General features: G+C 44.8%; 1 protein-coding gene across 3 annotated transcripts; it reads right to left on the bottom strand.

The window, feature by feature from the left end:
- Window positions 1-1,069: 1,069 nt before the first annotated feature.
- LOC110534026 (tenascin) lies at window positions 1,070-20,848 on the bottom strand. 3 transcript variants are annotated; one of them, XM_036937254.1, is made up of 15 exons: window positions 20,701-20,848; window positions 12,198-14,018; window positions 11,851-11,988; window positions 10,287-11,630; window positions 9,529-9,651; window positions 8,629-8,805; window positions 8,273-8,392; window positions 6,205-6,360; window positions 5,867-5,979; window positions 5,223-5,355; window positions 4,830-4,981; window positions 3,741-3,837; window positions 2,923-3,084; window positions 2,326-2,489; window positions 1,070-1,630 (listed from the first exon to the last, which is right to left on the bottom strand). In XM_036937254.1, the coding sequence occupies exons 2-15, from the start codon at window positions 13,912-13,914 to the stop codon at window positions 1,532-1,534; spliced, it is 4,695 nt and encodes a 1,564-aa protein (XP_036793149.1). In that variant the 5' UTR covers window positions 13,915-14,018; window positions 20,701-20,848; the 3' UTR covers window positions 1,070-1,531. The 3 variants fall into 3 exon arrangements, with proteins under 3 accessions (XP_036793149.1, XP_036793155.1, XP_036793153.1); XM_036937260.1 differs by having other exon boundaries at window positions 8,629-8,772; XM_036937258.1 differs by having other exon boundaries at window positions 10,287-11,627.
- Window positions 20,849-22,520: the final 1,672 nt, after the last annotated feature.

The following is a 22,520-nucleotide window of genomic DNA, read 5'->3' as shown; positions in this document are numbered from 1 at the left end:
GTCAGGTAGGGTGGAGGTGATATGGTCCTTGACTAGTCTCTCAAAGCACTTCATGATGACGGATGTGAGTGCTACGGGGCGGTAGTTGTTTAGCTCAGTTACCTTAGCTTTCTTGGGAACAGGAATTCACAGCAGCAGACTCTCTTCAGGTGAAGGGTTAGAGGTATTCACAGCATCAGACTCTCTTCAGGTGAGGATCTGGTGATCAACCAGTAGTCTTCACCCACAGGAGTCGTGGAAAAGGAGGATTCTTCACCTTGTTCTTTCATTTCATAGGCATCAACGGCCAGTAGAATGCTGAGCTTTGTGACTGAAGCCATTCTGCTGCAAAATGTCTGTTCAATAGTTGGAACATACTCAGTCGGTGCTTCTGTGGTAAGACGTGACAAGCCAATAGCTTCATACATTCACCCTCATTTATCTTTCCCCTGGATGCTGCAGTGCTAGAGACCTCACGGAGTTGAGCTCCATATTGACTCATCTTCTTTCCTGTGAGTCGTTGATAAATTGACATTTCAGAGCAGAGTGTGCTGAGTTGTTAGATCAGGAACTAAATGCCTATTGGAGGAGGGAGAAGTGAATTAGATTGTCACTGATTGTAAATGCTGATGGTGACAGAAACACACCAGGGATGTATAGCCTCAGTTTGTGTAGGTGGCATCCTATTCCCTATAGGCCATATACACCCTATTCCCTATGGGCCCTGATCAAAAGTAGTGCACTGCATAGGGAATAGGGTGCCATTAGGGACTTAGCCCGAGTGTGCGTGTCATATTGCATAACTGTCAACTGGAAATGTGTTTAGTAAGGATGATTTCACCATCTTATTACTGATACTAACCTGTCAGAGGCCATCTCCTGCACTCTCTCTCTTCTTGTCTAAATGTTTCAAATCAGTTCACAAAATACTGTATTTGTGATCAGAACTGAAATATGTGAAATAAGCATGTCTAGCACAGGTGAACTACACATGGTGATGAGTAACCTTGACAACACCTGAAGAATCGTGTTAGCAGATTAGTCACACACACACACAACACCACTCACATAGTTGAGTACAAAAAACCCATCTCCATCCAGGCATTAATTTGCCTCATTTATTGCAATAGTGAGACAGTGCATGTTTTATTACAGTAGTAGTGGGGTGGGTAACCATGTGATGTGCATCAGGTAGAGATGCTTTGGGGTCAGAGCAGTAGAACAGTCATTGAGTTGGAGACGGTAAGAGTTGGGTCATAAAACAATACTATACAAAATGCTGCAATCACAAATATTTCCTGTCTACAGATACAGCTGAGAGAGACAGCATGATAAAGGTACAGAACAGGAGCCTGGTGCACTGCACTGTACAGTACAAGTACAGACTGATACGCTGTCTGTCGTGACGGCTGTTAAGACCACTGGACATGCAAGTTGAGGTGGAATTTGAGATGCAGGAAGTGCAACATCCACACGTTTATGGTCTCTTGGTGCTCCACTTTCCTGTTTCTCAAAGAAAGGGTTTTAGGGGTGGACGAGTCAGAGGACAGTCTTATCCGTGGGTTGTGATGGAGATCCCGGCCGGTCGGAACTTCATCTCAGTAAAGGGAATGGACGAGTCTTTGCCCTTCCAGTCTATCCACACCACACCCTATAACACAGCACAAGCAGTTGAGTTACGTTCATTTAGTAGATTAAGTTGAGTTGACAAAACTTAAATTCAGTTACATTAGTTGATAGGAGTTGATAGCAGATGACACAACATCAAATAAGAAGTCTGTTCAAATCATAGAGATAGATAGAGGACTCTAGTGCCTAAAATCCCATTTTAGCATGGGCATCGTCATTGAGAAATTTCACCATTTTGAAGTAGTCAACTGGGTGGGACTTCCTATGGGTTAATGAAGGATCACATAATTCCATCTGAGGGATCAGCCAATTAATTATACATGAGCAAACATTCCATAACTGCAGGTGGCAGTAGATCACCAACCTTGGCTTTATATCTGTTCAAACAACACACTCCATGTGGCAGTGTGCACCTTTTCAGTTTGTTTACCAACTCATAGAAGTAGTAGAATAAAAAAATGTACTAATTAAAAATGAAGATGGCCGTAATGGTGCTGCCCATGCGCTCACAGATGCCATAATTGAACAGATACAAAGAAGAGTCCTCTATCATTCTCTATGGATCAAATTGAAACACTGGAGATGTGGTGCAGTGTTTATAGCATATCAGCATTGGGGTGCTGTCTTGCAATAACAAAGACCAGGAAAGGTACTGTAATCAAAATGTCAAAGCAACGACAAAAGCACTTAGTGGGATGATACTGGTACTAGTGGTACCTGGTTGTTGCTGTTGGTGCCATAGAGGCCGTTGAGGTTGGTCTTGTAGCAGTTTTTGTACCACCAGCCGCCCATGTAGGCCCTGGCACAGTGGATGCCCAGGGGGTGGGGTTCCTTGTCTCTGGTGGAGAATGGGCGCCCGTTGTGGTACCTCATGGAGTCACCTTATAGACGTGATGGGGAAGAAAGAAAGAAGTACAATTCAGGATTTGTAGAGTGAGGGACCATTCCCACCCTCCACTTCAGTAAAATGTTTACTTTAGTGAAATGTTGTGAATGGGATTGACCTCATATTGAATATTTGTTTGTGAGCTATTTGAGTTTTGGTTCCTCAACCTTAAGCACCTGCTCTGCTAGGCTCTGTCCTCACATTCTATCTTGGCTAGTGTACATTCTGCTCTGCTAGGCTCTGTCCTCACATTCTATCTTGGCTAGTGTACATTCTGCTCTGCTAGGCTCTGTCCTCACATTCTATCTTGGCTAGTGTACATTCTGCTCTGCTAGGCTCTGTCCTCACATTCTATCTTGGCTAGTGTACATTCTGCTCTGCTAGGCTCTGTCCTCACATTCTATCTTGGCTAGTGTACATCTTTTTACCTGCAGTGCCGGTGTATCCAGACACCTCGATGGCGTAGTGTTTGTCCACTGAGTCGATGGTGAAGCTGGAGTAATGGGCGTAGGCCGTGTCGTTGCCTGAACGCAGGTCCACTCTCAGGCTCACTGGGCCCATGCTGGTCAGGTTGTGAAGCAGCTCATTACCTGGATGGATGAGAGATAGAGAGAGAGAAGATTAGGACATCATTTAAAACATATAGTATGTACTCTATGTTCAAGCTGTGAGCTATGTAGAGTACATACTGTACGCTTTGGTAGTAGCCTCCCTTTTGATGCAGTTAGCATGGTTGGGGTCAATTCCATTTCAATGGTGAGGGTGGGTAAAGAAGGAGGAATCTGGATATGCAGTCATTGTTTTAGCATTACCCACAGAGTTTTTAAACTACGGAGCGCGACATGGCTCAATGTGCCAGTAAATCAGCACAATTTACTTTTCCATTATTTTTTTTTCAAATTGCCACCATCTTGGAGATTTACTGAAGCTAATGCAGATTCCAAACAAGAATAATGGAAACCACTGTGTAATAGGACGAACTTAGCAAATGAGGTATTTGTGGTAAGTACATGGGGGCCGTCATCTTCATGCATGTCCTCTATTCAGTCAATACAAGAAGTGGACTGAAATTCCTATTTAAAAATGTTCTCATAGAGAAGGATTAAAGAAAATTGGAAAATGTATTTGTTTACTTCCTGAATTTACTGAAATGATAATAGAAATGACCCCATCCCTGAACTACAGTTTCCTGTTTGTCCTCTTCTGAGGACTTTGAGTGGATCTGCAGCATTGAGTTGAACCTTACCGAGCCAGAACTCCTCGCTGAGGTTTCCAAAGCCGGTAGTGTAGTCACTCCAGGTTCTGAAGAAATCTGTCTTCCCGTTCATTCTCCTCTGGAACACCTACAGTATGCAACACATTCACAAAGCTGATATTGGGAACAGACAGACTCACCATAGAAAATAAATATGCATAGATGTCCCACATTCATAGCCATTCTATCATTCCCCCACGTATTATGTCCAACAAAATGCAGCTATTTAAAAGGAAATGTGATTGTCAACCTTTGGAATCAGATGGCATTCAAACCCATGAGAGAGAGAGAGAGAGAGAGAGACAGAGAGAGAGACAGAGAGAGAGAGAGAGGGGGAGAGAGAGAGAGAGAGAGAGAGAGACAGAGAGAGACAGAGAGAGACAGAGAGAGAGACAGAGAGAGACAGAGAGAGAGAGAGAGACAGAGAGAGAGAGAGAGAGAGACAGAGAGAGAGACAGAGAGAGAGAGAGAGACAGAGAGAGAGACAGAGAGAGAGAGAGAGAGAGACAGAGAGAGACAGAGAGAGAGAGAGAGAGAGACAGAGAGAGAGAGAGAGACAGAGAGAGACAGAGAGAGACAGAGAGAGAGACAGAGAGAGACAGAGAGAGAGAGAGAGAGAGACAGAGAGAGAGAGAGAGACAGAGAGAGACAGAGAGAGACAGAGAGAGAGACAGAGAGAGACAGAGAGAGAGACAGAGAGAGACAGAGAGAGAGAGAGAGAGAGAGAGAGAGACAGAGAGAGACAGAGAGAGACAGAGAGAGAGACAGAGAGAGACATAGAGAGAGACAGAGAGAGACAGAGAGAGAGAGAGAGAGAGAGAGAGAGACAGAGAGAGAGAGAGAGAGACAGAGAGAGACAGAGAGAGAGACAGAGAGAGACAGAGAGAGACAGAGAGAGAGAGAGAGAGAGAGAGAGAGAGAGACAGAGAGAGAGAGAGAGAGACAGAGAGAGAGACAGAGAGAGAGACAGAGAGAGACAGAGAGAGAGAGAGAGAGAGAGAGAGACAGAGAGAGAGAGAGAGACAGAGAGAGACAGAGAGAGACAGAGAGAGAGAGAGAGAGAGAAGCCAAGTATCTTACCGTCCAGCCTCCTCCCTCAGTCTCCATGTCACAGTAGACTCTGACTGCCTTCCCTTCCTTGCCCTCTGGGTAAAGATCCACCTCTCCTGACTGGAGCGCTCCGTTCAGCAGCTCCTGGGAACACTCCGTGGGGAATGGGAAGCGCAGTTTTCCTGAGCCGAGGGGATACAATTACTATAAGATTACTATACAATTACTACAACATTACTATACAATTACTATACAATTACTATACAATTACTATAAGATTACTATACAATTACTATAACATTACTATACAATTACTATATTCTCTGTAAAAGATAAGTAACCCTGTTGCCTTGAGTTGATGAAATGGAGAGACTCATGTGCAAAGTACATTTTCAAAATTCACCGCTGGTCTGTAACACCTACCTGTGATAAACTCAGTGGTGACAATAGATGTGTACTGCCCCTCTCTCTCTCCCTGTACCAGCACCGTGTACTTAGACATAGAGAACAGTCCAGTCAGCTTGTACTCCGTCACCGTGGAGTCCAGAATCACCTCCTGGGGAGATAGAGGGCCAGAGAAACAGATGTTTGAAACTGTTTTACCTCATGCACTGTTGTTTCACCTCATATAGTCCGTCCCAAATGGCACCCTATTTCCTATATAGTGCACTACTTTTGACTATGGGCCCTGGGTAAAAGTAGTACACTATAGGAATATGGTCATTTGGGACGCATCATTGTATACAGATGCAGGATCTTCATTTGATAGTATTTTTAAAAAATGGTTTGGAATTTGAGGTTTAAAAAGTCTTCTGAAGCTTGTAATTTCCACTTTGAAATTTCAGACTTGATTTTCCCTTAAGAAAAAATGTATCAGCCCTTATAAAAATGTCCATTACTTATAATAAACATAATTCACAGTTTCTGTTGCGGCAGGATTATTTTCCTGCTGTAGCAAACTGGCTCAAATGAAGATCCTACATCTGTAGCATTGGTATACAATATAGTAGCAGTATAGTTGTGGTATTAAGTTCATACGAATGTATCATGTGAGAAATAAAGCTCACCTTGACCTCCTCTCCTGCCGTCTGATAGGTCACTCTGTATCTGCTGAACGCAACACTGGGGGATTTCCATGATACAACAGCAGAACGAGCGCCCACCTCACCGGCCTTTACAGCTGAAGGACAAACCATCACACATACAGGTACGTTCTGTCCTGGTTCTTTTCCCTATACAGTAGGACCTCAGAAATCCCAACGAGTCGGGAATAGAGGTCGTGTGGAGCACTGAAATGTTTGTAACTTTGACCGGTCAGTCCGTAACTCGGAGCTTCAGATCTTTGAGGTTCTACGCTGTAGTTACATGTGATGTTGTGCAGTGTGTTTCCCCCCTGTGTACTCACCACTGGCCGTTGTGAAGGTGGTAGTGATGGCTGTGCTCTGCAGACTGTCTTTCTGACTCAGGGCTTTGACTGTGTACAGGGTGTCTCTCTGCAGCCCTCTCAGCTGCTGCTCTACTGAGTTACCAGACACCATCACTGTCACTGTTACATTGGGAGCTGTGGGAGAGACAATTGAGAGGGACAGGGGATGCAGCTTAGGCTGGATTACAGCTTGGAACGTGAGTAGAACAGTATACAATATACAGGTGTAGTTATACTAGCTATGGTACATAATATATACTACATGAGGTTGGTGGCACCTTAATTGGGGAGGACGGGCTCGTGGTAATGGCTGGAGCAGTTCCTATGTGTTTGATGCCATTCCCTTTGCTCCCTTCCAGCCACTCTTATGAGTCGTCCTCCCCTCTGCAGCCTCCACTGGTCTACAGTGCCTTCTGAAAGTATTCAGACCCCTTGACTTTTTCCACATATAGTTACGTTACAGCCTTATTATAAAATTGATTCAATAGTTTTTTCCTAATCAATCTACACACAATACCCCATAATGCCAAAACAAAAATATATATATATATTTGTTTGCTAATTTATATATATATCATATATATATATATATATATATATATATATATATATATATATATATATATATATATATATATATATATAAATCAAATATATATATATATATATATCACATTTACATAAGTATTCAGAACCTTTACTCAGTGCTTTGTTGAAGCAACTTTGGTAGTGATTACAGCATCAAGTCTTCTTGAGTCTGATGCTACAAGCTTGGCACACTTGTTTTTGGAGAGTTTCTGTCAGGTTTGATTGGGAGCGTTGCTGCACAGCTATTTTCAGGTCTCTCCAGAGATGTTCGATCTGGGCCACTCAAGGACATTCAGAGACTTGTCCTGAAGCCACTCCTGCATTGTTTTGGCTGTGTGCTTAGGGTTGTTGTCCTGTTGGAAGGTGAACCTTTGCCCCAGTCTGAGGTCCTGAGTGCTCTGGAGCAGGTTTTTTTCAAGGATCGCTCTGTACTTTGCTCCGTTAATCTTTTCCTTGATCCTGACTAGTCTCACAGTCCCTGCCGCTGAAAAACATCCCCACAGCATGATGCTGCCTCCACCATGCTTCACCGTAGGGATGGTGCCAGGTTTCCTCCAGATGTGACGCTTGGCATTCAAGCCAAAGAGTTAAATCTTGGTTTCATCAGACCAGAGAATCTTGTTTCCCATGGTCTGAGAGTCTTTAGGTGCCTTTTGGCAAACTCCAAGCGGGCTGTCATGTGCCTTTTTACTGAGGAGTGGCTTCCGCCTGGCCACTCTACCATAAAGGCCTGATTGGTGGAGTGCAGCAGAGATGGTTGTCTTTCTGGAAGGTTCTCCCATCTCCACAGAGGAACTCGGAGCTCTGTCAGAGTGACCATCGGGTTCTTGGTCACAACCCTGACCAAGGCTCTTTCCCCCCGATTGGTCAGTTTGGTCAGGTGGTCAGCTCTAGGAAGAGTCTTGGTGATTCCAAACTTCTTCATTTAAGAGTGATGGAGGCCACTGTGTTCTTGGGGATCTTCAATTCTGCAGACAGTTTTTGGTACCCTTCCCCAGATCTGTGCCTCGACACAATCCTGTCTCGGAGCTCTATGGACAATTCCTTTGACCTCATGGCTTGGTTTTTGCCGTGACATGCACTGTCAACTGTGGGACCTCATATAGACAGGTGTGTGCCTTTCCAAATCATGTCCAATCAATTGAATTTACCACAGGTGGACTCCAATCAAGTTGTTTTATTCTTTATTTAACTAGGATGACCGATGGAAATAGGATGCACCTGAGCTCAATTTCGAGTCTCATAGCAAAAATGTCTAAAAACCTGTTTTCACTTAGTCATTATGGGTTATTGTGTGTAGATTGCTGAGGATTTAGTTTTTATAATAAGGCTGTAACGTAACAAAATGTGTAAAAAGTCAAGGGGTCTGAATACTTTCTGAAGGAACTGTATAACTATAGTTATACTACTGTATGTATGTTCACCGTATCTTTTCATCAGGAAATGATACCACACTCACTTTTTGCAGACTCATAACTGATGATGAAGCGGTCTACTTGGCCCATGGCGGGGGTCCATTGCAGCACTGCCTTGGTATCTGTTACGTTAGTTGCTTGGAGAACAGTTGGAGGGGCAGGTACTACAGTCCAAAGACAATGTGTTTTACATGGTGAATTATTGTTATGCCTTTATGTCATGTTTTAAAACACTTAATTGTTGTCATATTGCAGGGCAAGACAACTGAAACTGTGGGTAAAAATAAGGCAAATGCACTCTGGATCGTTCTGCACTCCACGTCCAAAGCAGAATGCATGATGATGTACTGTAATGGTGAGTTGCTACAGCACATTAGATCTAGGTAAGTGTGGTGATCACCTGTGGTCATGATGGCAATGAGGGGATCACTCTCTCTCTTCCCCATGGTGGACATCACACTGACCTCGTACGTGGCCCCCGAGGACAGCTTGGACAGAGACACCTGGGACTTCAGGGAATCCACAGACACAGAACCAGTCTCTCCTGTCAGGATGACAGACACAGAACCATTCTCTCCTGTCAGGATGACAGACACAGAACCACTCTCTCTTGTCAGGATGACAGACACAGAACCACTCTATCCTGTCAGGTCGAAAGACACAGAACCACTCTCTCCAGTCATGATGACAGACAGACACAGAACCACTCTCTCCTGTCATGATGACAGACAGACACAGAACCACTCTCTCCTGTCAGGATGACAGACAGACACAGAACCACTCTCTCCTGTCATGATAAAAGACAGACACAGAACCACTCTCTCCTGTCATGATAAAAGACATAGTAACACACTGGTCCTCTGGGGAAAACAAATGGCACCCTATTCACTTTATGATGCACTACATTTGACACATAGGGAATAGGGTGCCATTTGGGACACCGGCCATGATTGACACTTAAACAGTGTCAGTGTTTGGGGATGACAGAGGTATTTTGACTGAACAGCTGATCTGTCATTCATTAATGGAGCACACAAGAATGCTACAAAAGTTGTATATTCCACTTGAATGATTCTGGTGAAGCCCTTGTGCTGACAAATGGGGTGTGAAAAAACTATTTTTAAAGTGTTCAAAGTTTCATCACCTTGTCACTTATAGTAAGTAGGGTTTCCCAAACCTGCCCTAGCACTACACAGCTGATTCAAATACTCAACTCATTGTCAAGGAGGGGCCCTAGGACCGAGTTTTAGAAAACCCTGACTTAGAGGTAGATAACATGATAAAAGCTAAGGTAACTTACCCGTGACTGAGTGAGAGTATGTGATTTTGAAGCCGGAGATTTTGTTCTTTGGTTTGGACCAGGACACAGAAAGAGAGGCTTCTGTCACGTTACTAAACACCAGCTCGGTGGGTGGCTCAGGCCCTGCATGGGGAAGAAAATGAATAAGGAAGAGGAGAGGCCAGAAGAGGATATTTAAAGGAACCTCATATTCATTGTCTCCAGCACCACACCAGTGTCAACATGTGTGAAAACAGGGCGTTTCTATATTCTGTGTGTTAAAAAGACGAGTTGGAAGGTCCTATAAACTGCTTCTCTGTGACATCACAGGGTTGGATTAAAAGTAATAAAATTGTGATTTTCAAAAGGAGTTTCTAGCCAGAAGGAGGGTGGGTCTTTTCTTGCTCCCCAGGTCACAGTGAATGTCATTGTGTTTTTAAAACGGTTACCTTTTGATCATTTTTTTACTTTATTTTTCACATATGTCGACACTGGCATTGTACTGGAGACAACGAACATGAGGCTGAAACGTGGTGAAGGAAAAGGTTAAAAAGTCACTAAAGTCCCAGTAAATGTGAAGTATAGAAAATATAGATACAATGGGATATTCTGTCTCAACACAAGTGATGATTTAGTGCAGCCACAGTTTAAATAAAAGAGAGACATGCAGGCTATCCAATACATGAATGAAAAGATACATTACTATAGGAGTTATTCATAAAAAGTTCTGGTGAAATATTCTGAATAAGTCTCTATGTGGGTTTGGTTCTCCTAATTACCTGTCATGGTGGTTACTCTGTGAATCTTGGAGCGGGATCCGGGAGTGGTGCCACATATGTGCAGGGAGTATCGGGTCTGAGGTCGCAGGTTACTGAACTCCACAGAGCGAACGCTGTCGGGGAGAACAACGGACACCCTCTTTGTGTGAGCTTTACCTCTGGAGCTACCGGGAGCTTTAGTGGGGAAAGCCACAGTTCCATTAGGGCTCTGTTTTCGGATCTCAATGGTGGAGTTTATGACTCCGGCTACTCTGACCTCTTCCCCGAGAGCAGCTCCCTCCTCCGCCTCTTCCTCCTCCTCTTCCTCATCCTCTGCCCTGTGCTCTCTTCTGGACACAGTGAAGTTCTTAAACATGGCTGTTGGGGCCGACCATGTGAGGGTGAAGCCGTACGTGGTGATGTTCTGAACCTTCACAGAGCCAAGTCCACGGCCCACTCCTGTTCCTGCTTTCCTGGTGGTGTTTTTGGAAGACTGGATAGTTGTTGTGTTGTTGCTGAAGACTTTGACTTCAGAGGTGGTCTCCACAGTGGTCATGTTCACAACATACTGACTCTTCCGTGGGACTGGCTTCCCTTTGCCTGACCCTGTCTTCACAGTAGTTTTAGATGTGCCTGAGGAGATGTCTGCCTCTGTCTTAATGTCCTTTGTAAGGGTGATCTTGCCTGTCCCAGCCTTAGTGCTATCAAAAGCCAATGACACCTTTGTAACGTTCATAGTCCCCTGAACTAATTTCACCTTTTTGACTGTTTTCTTTCCAGATGTTAGAGTCACATTCTTCTCAGCCAACGTCGACTGCTCCAGAGTCTCTTTTCCTGACCGGGTTTTGTTCACAAACATCTTCACAGTGCTTTGGGTGACATTGGCTTGAGGCTGGTCTTGGAGGTTGCCAGCTTCAGCATTGGCTTTACCTGCAGATTCCTCCTTCACTGTTCCTTTCAACTTCAGGTCAGGTTTAGACTGCTTCTTTATAACTGTCGTTTTGCCTTTGCTCTCTTGCTTTCTTCCTCCATGGTGTTTCAACAGAACCTGTCCGACGGTTGGTCGGCCCAGTCCAGTCTTGGTAGCATTGGAATGGGTGGTTTTGGTTTTAGTGACAGTAACCCCTTGTTTGGCTTGTGTCTTGGTGAGCCCTGCTTTTACACTTGTGGTCCCTTTTGTTTTCCTTTTGATGTCAACATCCTCTTTGGCGGCTGTAGGTTTCTTTTGCTCTGTTTTCTTCTGGAAGAGGATTTGGTCTGCCTTGGTCTTCTTCCCCTGCAGACTCTCTGTGATAGCATTGTTCTCAGGTGATACCTTCAACGCCACCGTCTCCACCGTTATCTGGATTTTGTCTTTGGTACCTTCTGGAGATGAGAGAAAATAATATGTGTTCCAATAAACACACAAGCATACAACTTAGAATGAAGGAATGTATATTAGGCATGCATTCTAAGTGGTGTGCTTGTGTGTGGCGACTGGAACCTTAGATTATGAGTTGCTAGTGTGTCTCTAGCTGAATTGCAATAAAGACAATCAGATCAAAGAAGACAAGTCAGATCAAATGAAGAAGGCACAGTAACTGACTTTTACTGCAGTCAGCTCCAGCTGTACATTTACTGCAGTCTAGACCAAGGAACCCTGGGAGGCAGACACACTTTCCCTTCTCACATTTCCCATTCGCACTGCAGTCATTGGGACATGGGCCTTTGGAGCAGGAAGCACCTGGTAGGAAGGGGAAGAGAGTATACAGTATGAAACAAGACAGAGCAAACATCAAAAGATGAAATGTTAATGTTGGTTACCAGAAAGACTCTGGATTTAATTCAAACTAGCCTCATGGATAATCTCCATATCAGAATGAAGTTATTATATGAAAGAGGTTTGCGACTAGGAGGTTACGGTTATGTGTAACTAAATAAGACCAGTCGTACATTTACTCTTCATGAGGGACATCTCTTTCTCCAGCCGGCCAACACGTCCTTTCAGTGCTGCCATCTCAGCCACACATCCCCCGGTGCAGGAGGTAGGAACCAGACTGATGCGGTGGGTTAGGGTTAGAGGAAAGCCAGGCTTCAGCTTCAGCTCGTGGGTCTGGGTCTGCTCCTTGGTGCGGTTGCTAACGTCGCTCTGGGTGTCCTTACTGATGCAGCCAGAGTCAGAAGTGATGAGCACCTTGATGGGGATGGGATGCGGCAGTGTGATGGAGGGTTTGTCTTTGGTTGTGGTCTTTGGACCACTGGCTGTTGGAGGTTTGAGGGGGGTTGAGGGGGCTGGATGTGTCTGATTGGTTGCAGCTGGGCTTATGGCTTTCAGAGTGGGCTTAGGGGTCTCTTTGGTGAGTTTGACGAGCATGGCTGTTGGAGGTTTGAGGGGGGTTGAGGGGGCTGGATGTGTCTGATTGGCTACAGCTGGGCTTAGGGCTTTCACAGTGGGCTTAGGGGTCTCTTTGTTGAGTTTGATGAACATGGCTGTTGGAGGCTTGAGGGGGGTCGAGGGGACTGGATGTGTCTGATTCGCTGCAGCTGGGTTTAGGGTTTTCGGAGTGAGCTTAGGGGTCTCTTTGGTGAGTTTGACGAGCGTGGCTGTTGGAGGTTTGAGGGGGGCAGAGGGGGCTGGATGTGTCTGATTGGCTGCAGTTGGGCTTAGGGCTTTCACAGTGGGCTTAGGGGTCTCTTTGGTGAGTTTGATAAACGTGGCTGTTGGAGGCTTAAGGGGGGTCGAGGGGGCTGGATGTGTCTGATTCGCTGCAGCTGGGCTTAGGGTTTTCACAGTGGGCTTAGGCGTCTCTTTGGTGAGTTTGACGAGCGTGGCTGTTGGAGGTTTGAGGGGGGTCGAGGGGGCTGGATGAATCTGATTGGCTATAGTTGGGCTTAGGGCTTTCGGAGTGGGCTTAGCGGTCTCTTTGGTGAGTTTGACGAGCGTGGCTGTTGGAGGTTTGAGGGGTCTTGAGGGGGCTGGATGTGTCTGATTGGCTATAGTTGGGCTTAGGGTTTTCGGAGTGGGCTTAGGGGTCTCTTTGGTGAGTTTGACGAGCGTGGCTGTTGGAGGTTTGAGGGGGCTTGAGGGGGCTGGATGTGTCTGATTGGCTGCAGTTGGGTTTAGGGCTTTCAGATTGGGCTTAGGGGTCTCTTTGGTGAGTTTCACGAGCGTGGCTGTTGGAGGTTTGAGAGGGCTTGAGGGGGCTGGATGTGTCTGATTGGCTGCAGTTGGGTTTAGGGCTTTCACAGTGGGCTTAGGGGTCTCTTTGTTGAGTTTCACAAGCGTGGCTGTTGGAGGTTTGAGGGGGCTTGAGGGGGCTGGATGTGTCTGATTGGCTATAGTTGGGCTTAGGGCTTTCAGAGTGGGCTTAGGGGTCTCTTTGTTGAGTTTCACGAGCGTGGTTGTTGGAGGTTTGAGGGGGCTTGAGGGGGCTGGATGTGTCTGATTGAGTGCAGTTGGGTTTAGGGCTGTCAGAGTGGGCTTAGGGGTGTCTTTGGTGACATTCACGAGCGTGGCTGCGGTTTTTGGTTTTGCGAGGGAGAGGGTGAGTAGGACGTAGGGTTTCGGTTCACTTCCTGTTCCTTTGGCGTTTCTTTTCTCATTAGTTACTGGAGTTTGAAGGGAGGGGAACGGGGTTAGCAGGAAGAGGAGGGCTAGAGAAAACAACATTTTGAGGCAGAATAGTTTTTGGATGGTCCGAATTCCAACAGTTCTATAAACTCCTTCCCCAGTGTCTCAGTGGAGAGGAGGCTAGACAATCCACCAGGGTTATCCTACAAATGAAAAAGGAAAAAAACAAGTCAGCCAAGACGAGTTTACTCAGATTACAGTTTATTAACATATGCAAAGCCATTCTGGAACCAAGTCATAAAGTTAGGTTTGTGCTGTGGCCATTGGCTGTAGAGGCATGTAGTGACTACGAGCCAGAGGCTCAGAGCACAACAGATAAGCACTGTGTTCACTACTAGTAGTATATTCTGCGGTGCTGCTGTACATTTTCACTGGACGTTTCCTCACTCCTTCTCCAAACACATACACTGAACCCTTTCCTCACTTTGCTCCTAAACTATTCGTTTTTTTGCTCCCTCACCAGGTGAAGAAAGGGGCTATTATACCGTACAAACCCAACTACTTGTAGTAGCTCTCTCTAGAAGTCCTCCTTGAGGTCAAACCCCCACATCCAAACTGACAAAGATTATTTGGAATGCTTTCAATGAGAACATTATGTTTATCACAGGAGGTTGGTGGCACCTTAATTAGGGAGGTAAAGGCTGGAGCGGAATCAGTGGCACATATTTTTTGTTTTTTTTACATATACATACATTTTACGTATACATTTTGCATACACATTTTACATACATGGTACTTTTATATAAAGCAGTCACATAACAATAATACATTACCAAACATCAGCTCTTTAATCCCACCCCTCTGCCACTCTCAGCCCATCCCACCTATCACCATCGACCTCAGCTCTTTAATCCCACCCCTCTGCCTCTCTCAGCCCATCCCACCTATCACCATAGACCTCAGCTCTTTAATTCCACCCCTCTGCCACTCTCAGCCCATCCCACCTATCACCAATAGACCTCAGCTCTTTAATCCCACCCCTCTGCCACTCTCAGCCCATCCCACCTATCACCATAGACCTCAGCTCTTTAATCCCACCCTCAGCCACTCTCAGCCCACCCCACCTATCACCATAGACCTCAGCTCTTTAATCACACCCCTCAGCCACTCTCAGCCCATCCCACCTATCACCATAGACCTCAGCTCTTTAATCCCACCCCTCTGCCTCTCTCAGCCCATCCCACCTATCACCATAGACCTCAGCTCTTTAATCCCACCCCTCTGCCTCTCTCAGCCCATCCCACCTATCACCATAGACCTCAGCTCTTTAATCCCACCCCTCTGCCTCTCTCAGCCCATCCCACCTATCACCATAGACCTCAGCTCTTTAATCCCACCCCTCTGCCTCTCTCAGCCCATCCCACCTATCACCATAGACCTCAGCTCTTTAATCCCACCCCTCTGCCCCTCTCAGCCCATCCCACCTATCACCATAGATCTTAGCTCTTTAATCCCACCCCTCTGCCACTCTCAGCCCATCCCACCTATCACCAATAGACCTCAGCTCTTTAATCCCACCCCTCTGCCACTCTCAGCCCATCCCACCTATCACCATAGACCTCAGCTCTTTAATCCCATCCTTCAGTCACTCTCAGCCCATCCCACCTATCACCATAGACCTCAGCTCTTTAATCCCACCCCTTTGCCACTCTCAGCCCATCCCACCTATCACCATAGACCACTCTCGATTGGTTTCCATATATTTTTCAATTGTTCTGTGATGTTTTACTTAATTTTTAACCTTTCTAATCGTAAAGTATCCACAGATTGTGAGCTAAAGATGAAAACCTTTCCTACGAGTATTATTATATTATTTATTGACTGACTATGGCTTTCCAAATCGCCAAACACTGCTATTTGTAAGATTAATTTTAAGTGCATGTTGTTATAAGCTACATAGGGGAAATACCAGAATAAATGATATATTGATTCTGTCTCTTCGCAGCAAAATCTACAGAGCTGAGATTGTTGTATGCCCCATATATATAAACTCTGCAAAAAAAGAAACGTCCCTTTTTCAGGACCCTGTCTTTCAAAGATAAGTTGTAGAAATCCAAATAACTTCACAGATCTTCATTGTAAAGGGTTTAAGCACTGTTTCCCATCCTTGTTCAATGAACCATAAACAATTATGAACATGCACCTGTGGAATGGTCATTAAGACACTAACAGCTTACAGACGGTAGGCAATTAAGGTCACAGTTACGAAAACTTAGGACACTACAGAGGCCTTTCTACTAACTCTGAAAAACACCAAAAGAAAGATGCCCAGGGTCCCTGCTCATCTGCGTGAACGTGCCTTAGGCATTCTGCAAGGAGGCATGAGGACTGCAGATGTGGCCAGGGCAATAAATTGCCATGTCCGTACTGTGAGACACCTAAGACAGCGCTACAGGGAGACGGACAGGACGGACAGCTGATGTTCCTCACAGTGACAGACCACGTGTAACAACACCTGCACAGGATCGGTACATCCGAACATCACATCTGCGGGACAGGTAGAGGATGGCAACAACAACTGCACGAGTTACACCAGGAATGCACAATCCCTCAATCAGTGCTCAGACTGTCCGCGATAGGCTGAGAGAGGCTGGACTGAGGGTTGTAGGCCTGTTGTATGGCAGGTCCTCACCAGACATCATCAGCAACAATGTCGCCTATGGGCACAAACCCACCGTCGCTTGACCAGACAGGACTGGCAAAAAGTGCTTTTCACTGACGAGTTGCGGTTTTGTCTCACCACGGGTGATGGTAGGATTCACGTTTATCGTCGAAGGAGTGAGCGTTACACCGAGGCCTGTACTCTGGAGCGGGATTGACTTGGAGGTGGAGAGTCCATCGTGGTCTGGGGCGGTGTGTCACAGCATCATCGGACTGAGCTTGTTGTCGTTGCAGGCAATCTCAACGCTGTGTGTTACAGGGAAGACATCTTCCTCCCTCATGTGGTACCCTTCCTGCAGGCTAATCCTGACATGACCCTCCAGCATGACAATGCCACCATCCATACTGCTCGTTCTGTGCGTGATTTCCTGCAAGACAGGAATGTCTGTATTCTGACATAGCCAGCAAAGAGCCCGGATCTCAATCCCATTGAGCACGTCTGGGACCTGTTGGATCGGAGGGTGAGGGCTAGGGCCATTCCCCCCAGAAATGTCCGGGAACTTGCAGGTGCCTTGGTGGAAGAGTGGGGTAACATCTCACAGCAATAACTGGCAAATCTGGTGTGGTCCATGAGGAGGGGATGCTCTGCAGTACTTAATGCAGCTGGTGGCCAAACTGTTACTTTTGATTTTGACCCCCTCTTTGTTCAGGGACACATTATTAAATTTCTGTTTTCCACTTGCCTCCATTTTTGTGTTAGTGCTGCAATCAGTTGTTTGTAAATTTGGATTGAGCAGATATTCCCATATATTTTCGACAGCTGCATATGTGACATAACTCCTACGTTTCTATTCATAATATCATGAATAAATATAATACCATGTAAAAAAAAAATCCATAAAGATGTTTTTTTTTATTAATCAGTATGTTTGAGTTTAACCATAACATTTGTTGTAATACTTGCTTTATCTTTTATGGGGGATAAAACTGAAATTGTAACCATCTTTGTATGGCTTGTTTAAGAAAGGCCAATACTTTAAACAAAATGTCATTTTCAATTAGTCAGAAACCCCCCTGGGTTGTGCCGTGGCGGAGGTCTTTGTGGGCTATACTCAGCCTCGTCTCAGGATGGTAAGTTGGTGGTTGAAGATATCCCTCTAGTGGTGTGGGGGCTGTGCTTTGGCAAAGTGGGTGGGGTTATATCCTTCCTGTTTGGCCCTGTCCAGGGGTGTCCTCGGATGGGGCCACAGTGTCTCCTGACCCCTCCTGTCTCAGCCTCCAGTATTTATGCTGCAGTAGTTTATGTGTCGGGGGGCTAGGGTCAGTTTGTTATATCTGGAGTACTTCTCCTGTCCTATTCGGTGTCCTGTGTGAATCTAAGTGTGCGTTCTCTAATTCTCTCCTTCTCTCTTTCTCTCTCTCGGAGGACCTGAGCCCTAGGACCATGCCCCAGGACTACCTGACATGATGACTCCTTGCTGTCCCCAGTCCACCTGGCCGTGCTGCTGCTCCAGTTTCAACTGTTCTGCCTTATTATTATTCGACCATGCTGGTCATTTATGAACATTTGAACATCTTGGCCATGTTCTGTTATAATCTCCAACCGGCACAGCCAGAAGAGGACTGGCCATCCCACATATGCTCTCTCTAATTCTCTCTTTCTTTCTCTCTCTCGGAGGACCTGAGCCCTAGGACCATGCCCCAGGAATACCTGACATGATGACTCCTTGCTGTCCCCAGTCCACCTGACTGTGCTGCTGCTCCAGTTTCAACTGTTCTGCCTTATTATTATTCAACCATGCTGGTCATTTATGAACATTTGAACATCTTGACCATGTTCTGTTATAATCTCCACCCGGCACAGCCAGAAGAGGACTGGCCACCCCACATAGCCTGGTTTCTTCCTAGGTTTTGGCCTTTCTAGGGAGTTTTTCCTAGCCACCGTGCTTCTACACCTGCATTGCTTGCTGTTTGGGGTTTTAGGCTGGGTTTCTGTACAGCACTTTGAGATATCAGCTGATGTACGAAGGGCTATATAAATACATTTGATTTGATTTGATTTGAAATGAGAAGTTGTAATGTGTATAAAGGCAAAAATTCTATTTTTGAACAAAGGATGAGCCTTTCTTAATAATCTACTGGAGAACCATTTTGGGTTTAGTATAATTTAGGTTTGAGTGAAGCTTTTAATGAGAGGTTTAAGCTTTAATGTTTAATCATTTTAGCCCCCCAAACTCATATTCATTATATAAATAGGCACGTTTCATTTTGTCTGGCTTAGCATTCCAAATAAAATGAAATATTTTCTGCTCATATGATTTAAAAAACGAGTCTTCTAGAGTAGGCAGTGCCATTAGTAAGTTAACTGTGATAAAACCAAAGAGTTATTCAATGTGTTTTTCCATAAATAGACAAGTATTTACATGGTTGCAGAATTGTATCTATTTTTGCTAACTTTCTATTGAAATTGATTGTGGAAAGTTTTTTTTTTTGTTGAGATGTGAATACCAAGTATGTCTACTTCTCCATCCGCCCATTAAAGTGGTAAACTACAAGGTAGTGTAAACAATGTATTTTTTAACGATCCAATACATAATATGGTACACTTGTCATAATTAGGTTTTAGTCCAGAGAGGCTAGAAAAGTGATCAAGATCTTAAATGAGACTGTGAGACACTGTTTTTATCCCCTGGATTTCAAACCCTTTGATGTTCTTGTTGGATCTCATTTTAATAGCTAGCATTTCAATGGCCATTATAAATAGATATGGAGACAACGGACAGCCTTGTTTTAATCCTCTTAAAGCTCAATACTTTCTGAGAAGTAACCATTATTTACTATTTTACATCTGGGGTTGCTGTACATAACTTTAACTCATTGTATAAGAGATTTGCATTTATTTATAAATTCTAGTCATACTTTATCAAACGCCTTTTCAAAATCTGCTATGAAGACCAGGTCTGGTATCATTGATTGCCGTATATTATCTCCTATATATCGTCCATTTAAAAAACCTGTCTGATCAGGATGAACAATATCTGGTAAATCCTTTTTTATTCTATGTGCTATGCATTTCGCCAGGATTTTCGATCACAACATTGAAGTGTAAGAGGCCTCCAGTTTTTTAAATGGGTGGAATGTAAATAATATACATCAAACTCATGATTTAAATTATTTTGTATTCCATTCCATTTACTCCGTTCCAGACGTTATTGTGAGCCGTCCTTCCCTCAGCAGTCTCCACTGATGCTTAGTACAGTGCAGTACAGTTAAAGAGCTTGGGCAAGCAAGGGAATATCAGGAAAGCATTTTACACATAGACATCGATACCCTGATGACAGAAATAACAAATATTTCTCTCACTGGATGGCTAACTCCAATGGCTGATTAAATGATAAGGCCAGGTCACCTCCTAGGCTAGCAAGTTACTTAATTTTGTAGTGGGAAAAAGTAGGAAAAAGGTGTCAGGACTGGGAACTGAGACCTAGAGGGTCCTGCTGCCCTGTCGGTGGTGAGGCTGTGCAGAGGTGGAACAGAGCCTTACTGTATGCTGCTCACTGTGCGTCTTTGACTAATGAATGTCTTACATCATATACACCCGCGCCTTATGAAAACCACCAGGAGAAATATGCTCAGATTAAATGTATTTCTTAAATCTCTGGAATTAATTGAATGAGGAAGCACATAGCTATGCAGTAGCTAGTACATTAGGAGCATACAGAACATCTGTAATATAATGACATTTATGAAGGGTGTGCACAACTACTGTGTTAAATAAATGATTTATAAAGCGTTACTAAAACACCCAGACTACAACCATGCTTCTCACCACTATTCATGTGTTGATGTTCCATTGTACTGTACCTCAACTAATTACATGGACAACTAAGTTCTGAAATTAGATTACAACTCGTTAGTAAGTACATTCACTTTTTGTAATTGGGGAACAATACTAGTAAATTCATGACTATTAACATTAGTACTGACTTGGAATGATGTAGATCATTGATCATTCAGCACTGGCCTCTCTTCTCACATACCCCACAGATTTAAGAACATAGACTGATGATGACCATATTTCATTGTATTTAAAATGTAGTATTCCTATGACTTTATTTAACTATAGATGCTTGAATCTATGTTATTTTAATTGTTCATTCATTAATAAAAAAACGTTTGAATAACATGATCATCCATAAGTTTGTAGGAAAAGGTGAAACTTACCTGGACAATAATTCCCTCCTGTGACTTAGTGTGTATCAGTCTTTTGCACCTCATATAGACTTCTGCCCAGGCATGAAGGAGGGAGGAGGAAGGAGGAGAAAGAGAGAGAGAGAGAGAGGGAGAGAGAGAGAGAGAGAGAGAGAGAAAGAGAGAGAGAGAGAGGGAGAAAGGAGACCACCACTAGAAAGAGGGTAAAGTCTGCTCCTACTTATATACCCCCCATACTTGACCATACTGTTCATGCTACTCTACACTACACTTACATGTACATAAACACAGTCAACAGGTGTTGTTTTTTACTCAACATCATCAAACCTGATGTATTACAGCCATCAATAAGCCTGATCCAGACACCATCCTCTAGTCTCTAAGACTAGAGCCTTGTTCAGTCAGAAACATGTTTAGCTAGAGTGTGAAACAACAACACTACTGCATATTTAGCACACACACACACACACCCTCTCCGCCCCCCAAAATAATAATACTCATGCTTTTTGTTTGGGGGGGGGGGGGGGGGGGGGGGTTGTGGTCCCCCCAGATAGCAAATTAACAGGTCATAGGCAAAGCAATGTTTTTTGAATTACAGGAAATTTGCTTTAAAACTGCAAAATGTTCTCTGTGTTGAATAGCAGAAAATGAACCACAGGTATTGGCCGGCGAGCTTGTGCCACAGACCTGCAGTACTGTCTGTGTGAATGGCGTTTCTGTTGGAGGTAATATGATAGAACTACAGGGGTGTTATGTAAGTGACTGAATAGCTAGCAGATCTAACAGATGCTGTATGAAGGAGGCATTGCGTCTTTTACCCACATTACCACCCACCAGCCCACCTTTTGTAAACCACATACACACACTTCACGTGCGCACGCCTGCACACACCCGTATTTGCACAATCAAACACATTTGCGTACGCAGACACACATAAACACACACAGACACAGCACAAAATGGGCACAAACATACACAAATACCCCCCACACACCAACAGCTGCACAAACCTGAGTGGTTATGGTACAGTACAATGGATCTTTACACCTCCCTGCCTCTTGAAAACACTCCCGACACCAGAATGTCCCCCGGACCATTTTCAATGCCTTTATCTCAATGACCTGCACTGAAAACACACTGGAAACATACTGGAAAACTACAGCCTCAATATAATATCCTCCTTTTCTGTCATGTCCCCTATGGGTGAGACATCGCTACGTCCCTAAAGGCACCCTCGTCCCTATGGGATGCAGCCAATGACTCCAGTGATAACATTTACTCCACACACGCTCCACTTGGGTGGTCTGTTCTCAGCAGCACCTCCATCTGGTGGCAACTTCCAACAGCGACTCCGCCCTCTTTCCCCATCTCTCTCTCGCTCTCTCCCCATCTCTCTCTCACTCTCTCCCCATCTCTCTCTCTCGCTCTCTCCATCCACATCGTTCTCTCTCTCCCCATCTCTCTCTCGCTCTCTCCATCCACATCGTTCTCCCTCTCCCCATCTCTCTCTCTCTCACTCTCTCTACATCTCTCTCTCTCCCCATCTCTCTTTCTCGCTCTCTCCATCCACATCGTTCTCTCTCTCTCCATCACTCTCTCTCTCACTCTCTCTACATCTCTCTCTCTCCCCATCTCTCTCTCGCTCTCTCCATCCACATCGTTCTCCCTCTCTCCATCACTCTCTCTCTCACTCTCTCTACATCTCTCTCTCTCCACATCTGTCTCTCCTCTCTCTAACTCACCATGGACCACCCGCCAACTGCTGACCTTGCCTTGGCATTTGGAGAATGGGTGAAACCAGACAGGCATGGCTGAATGCACTATAGACTACA

This window comes from Oncorhynchus mykiss, chromosome 2 (assembly GCF_013265735.2).
Source record: "Oncorhynchus mykiss isolate Arlee chromosome 2, USDA_OmykA_1.1, whole genome shotgun sequence".
Taxonomy (NCBI): domain Eukaryota; kingdom Metazoa; phylum Chordata; class Actinopteri; order Salmoniformes; family Salmonidae; genus Oncorhynchus; species Oncorhynchus mykiss.
Note: the sequence above shows the minus strand (reverse complement) of the source record. Positions and strands in the feature narration are given on the sequence as shown.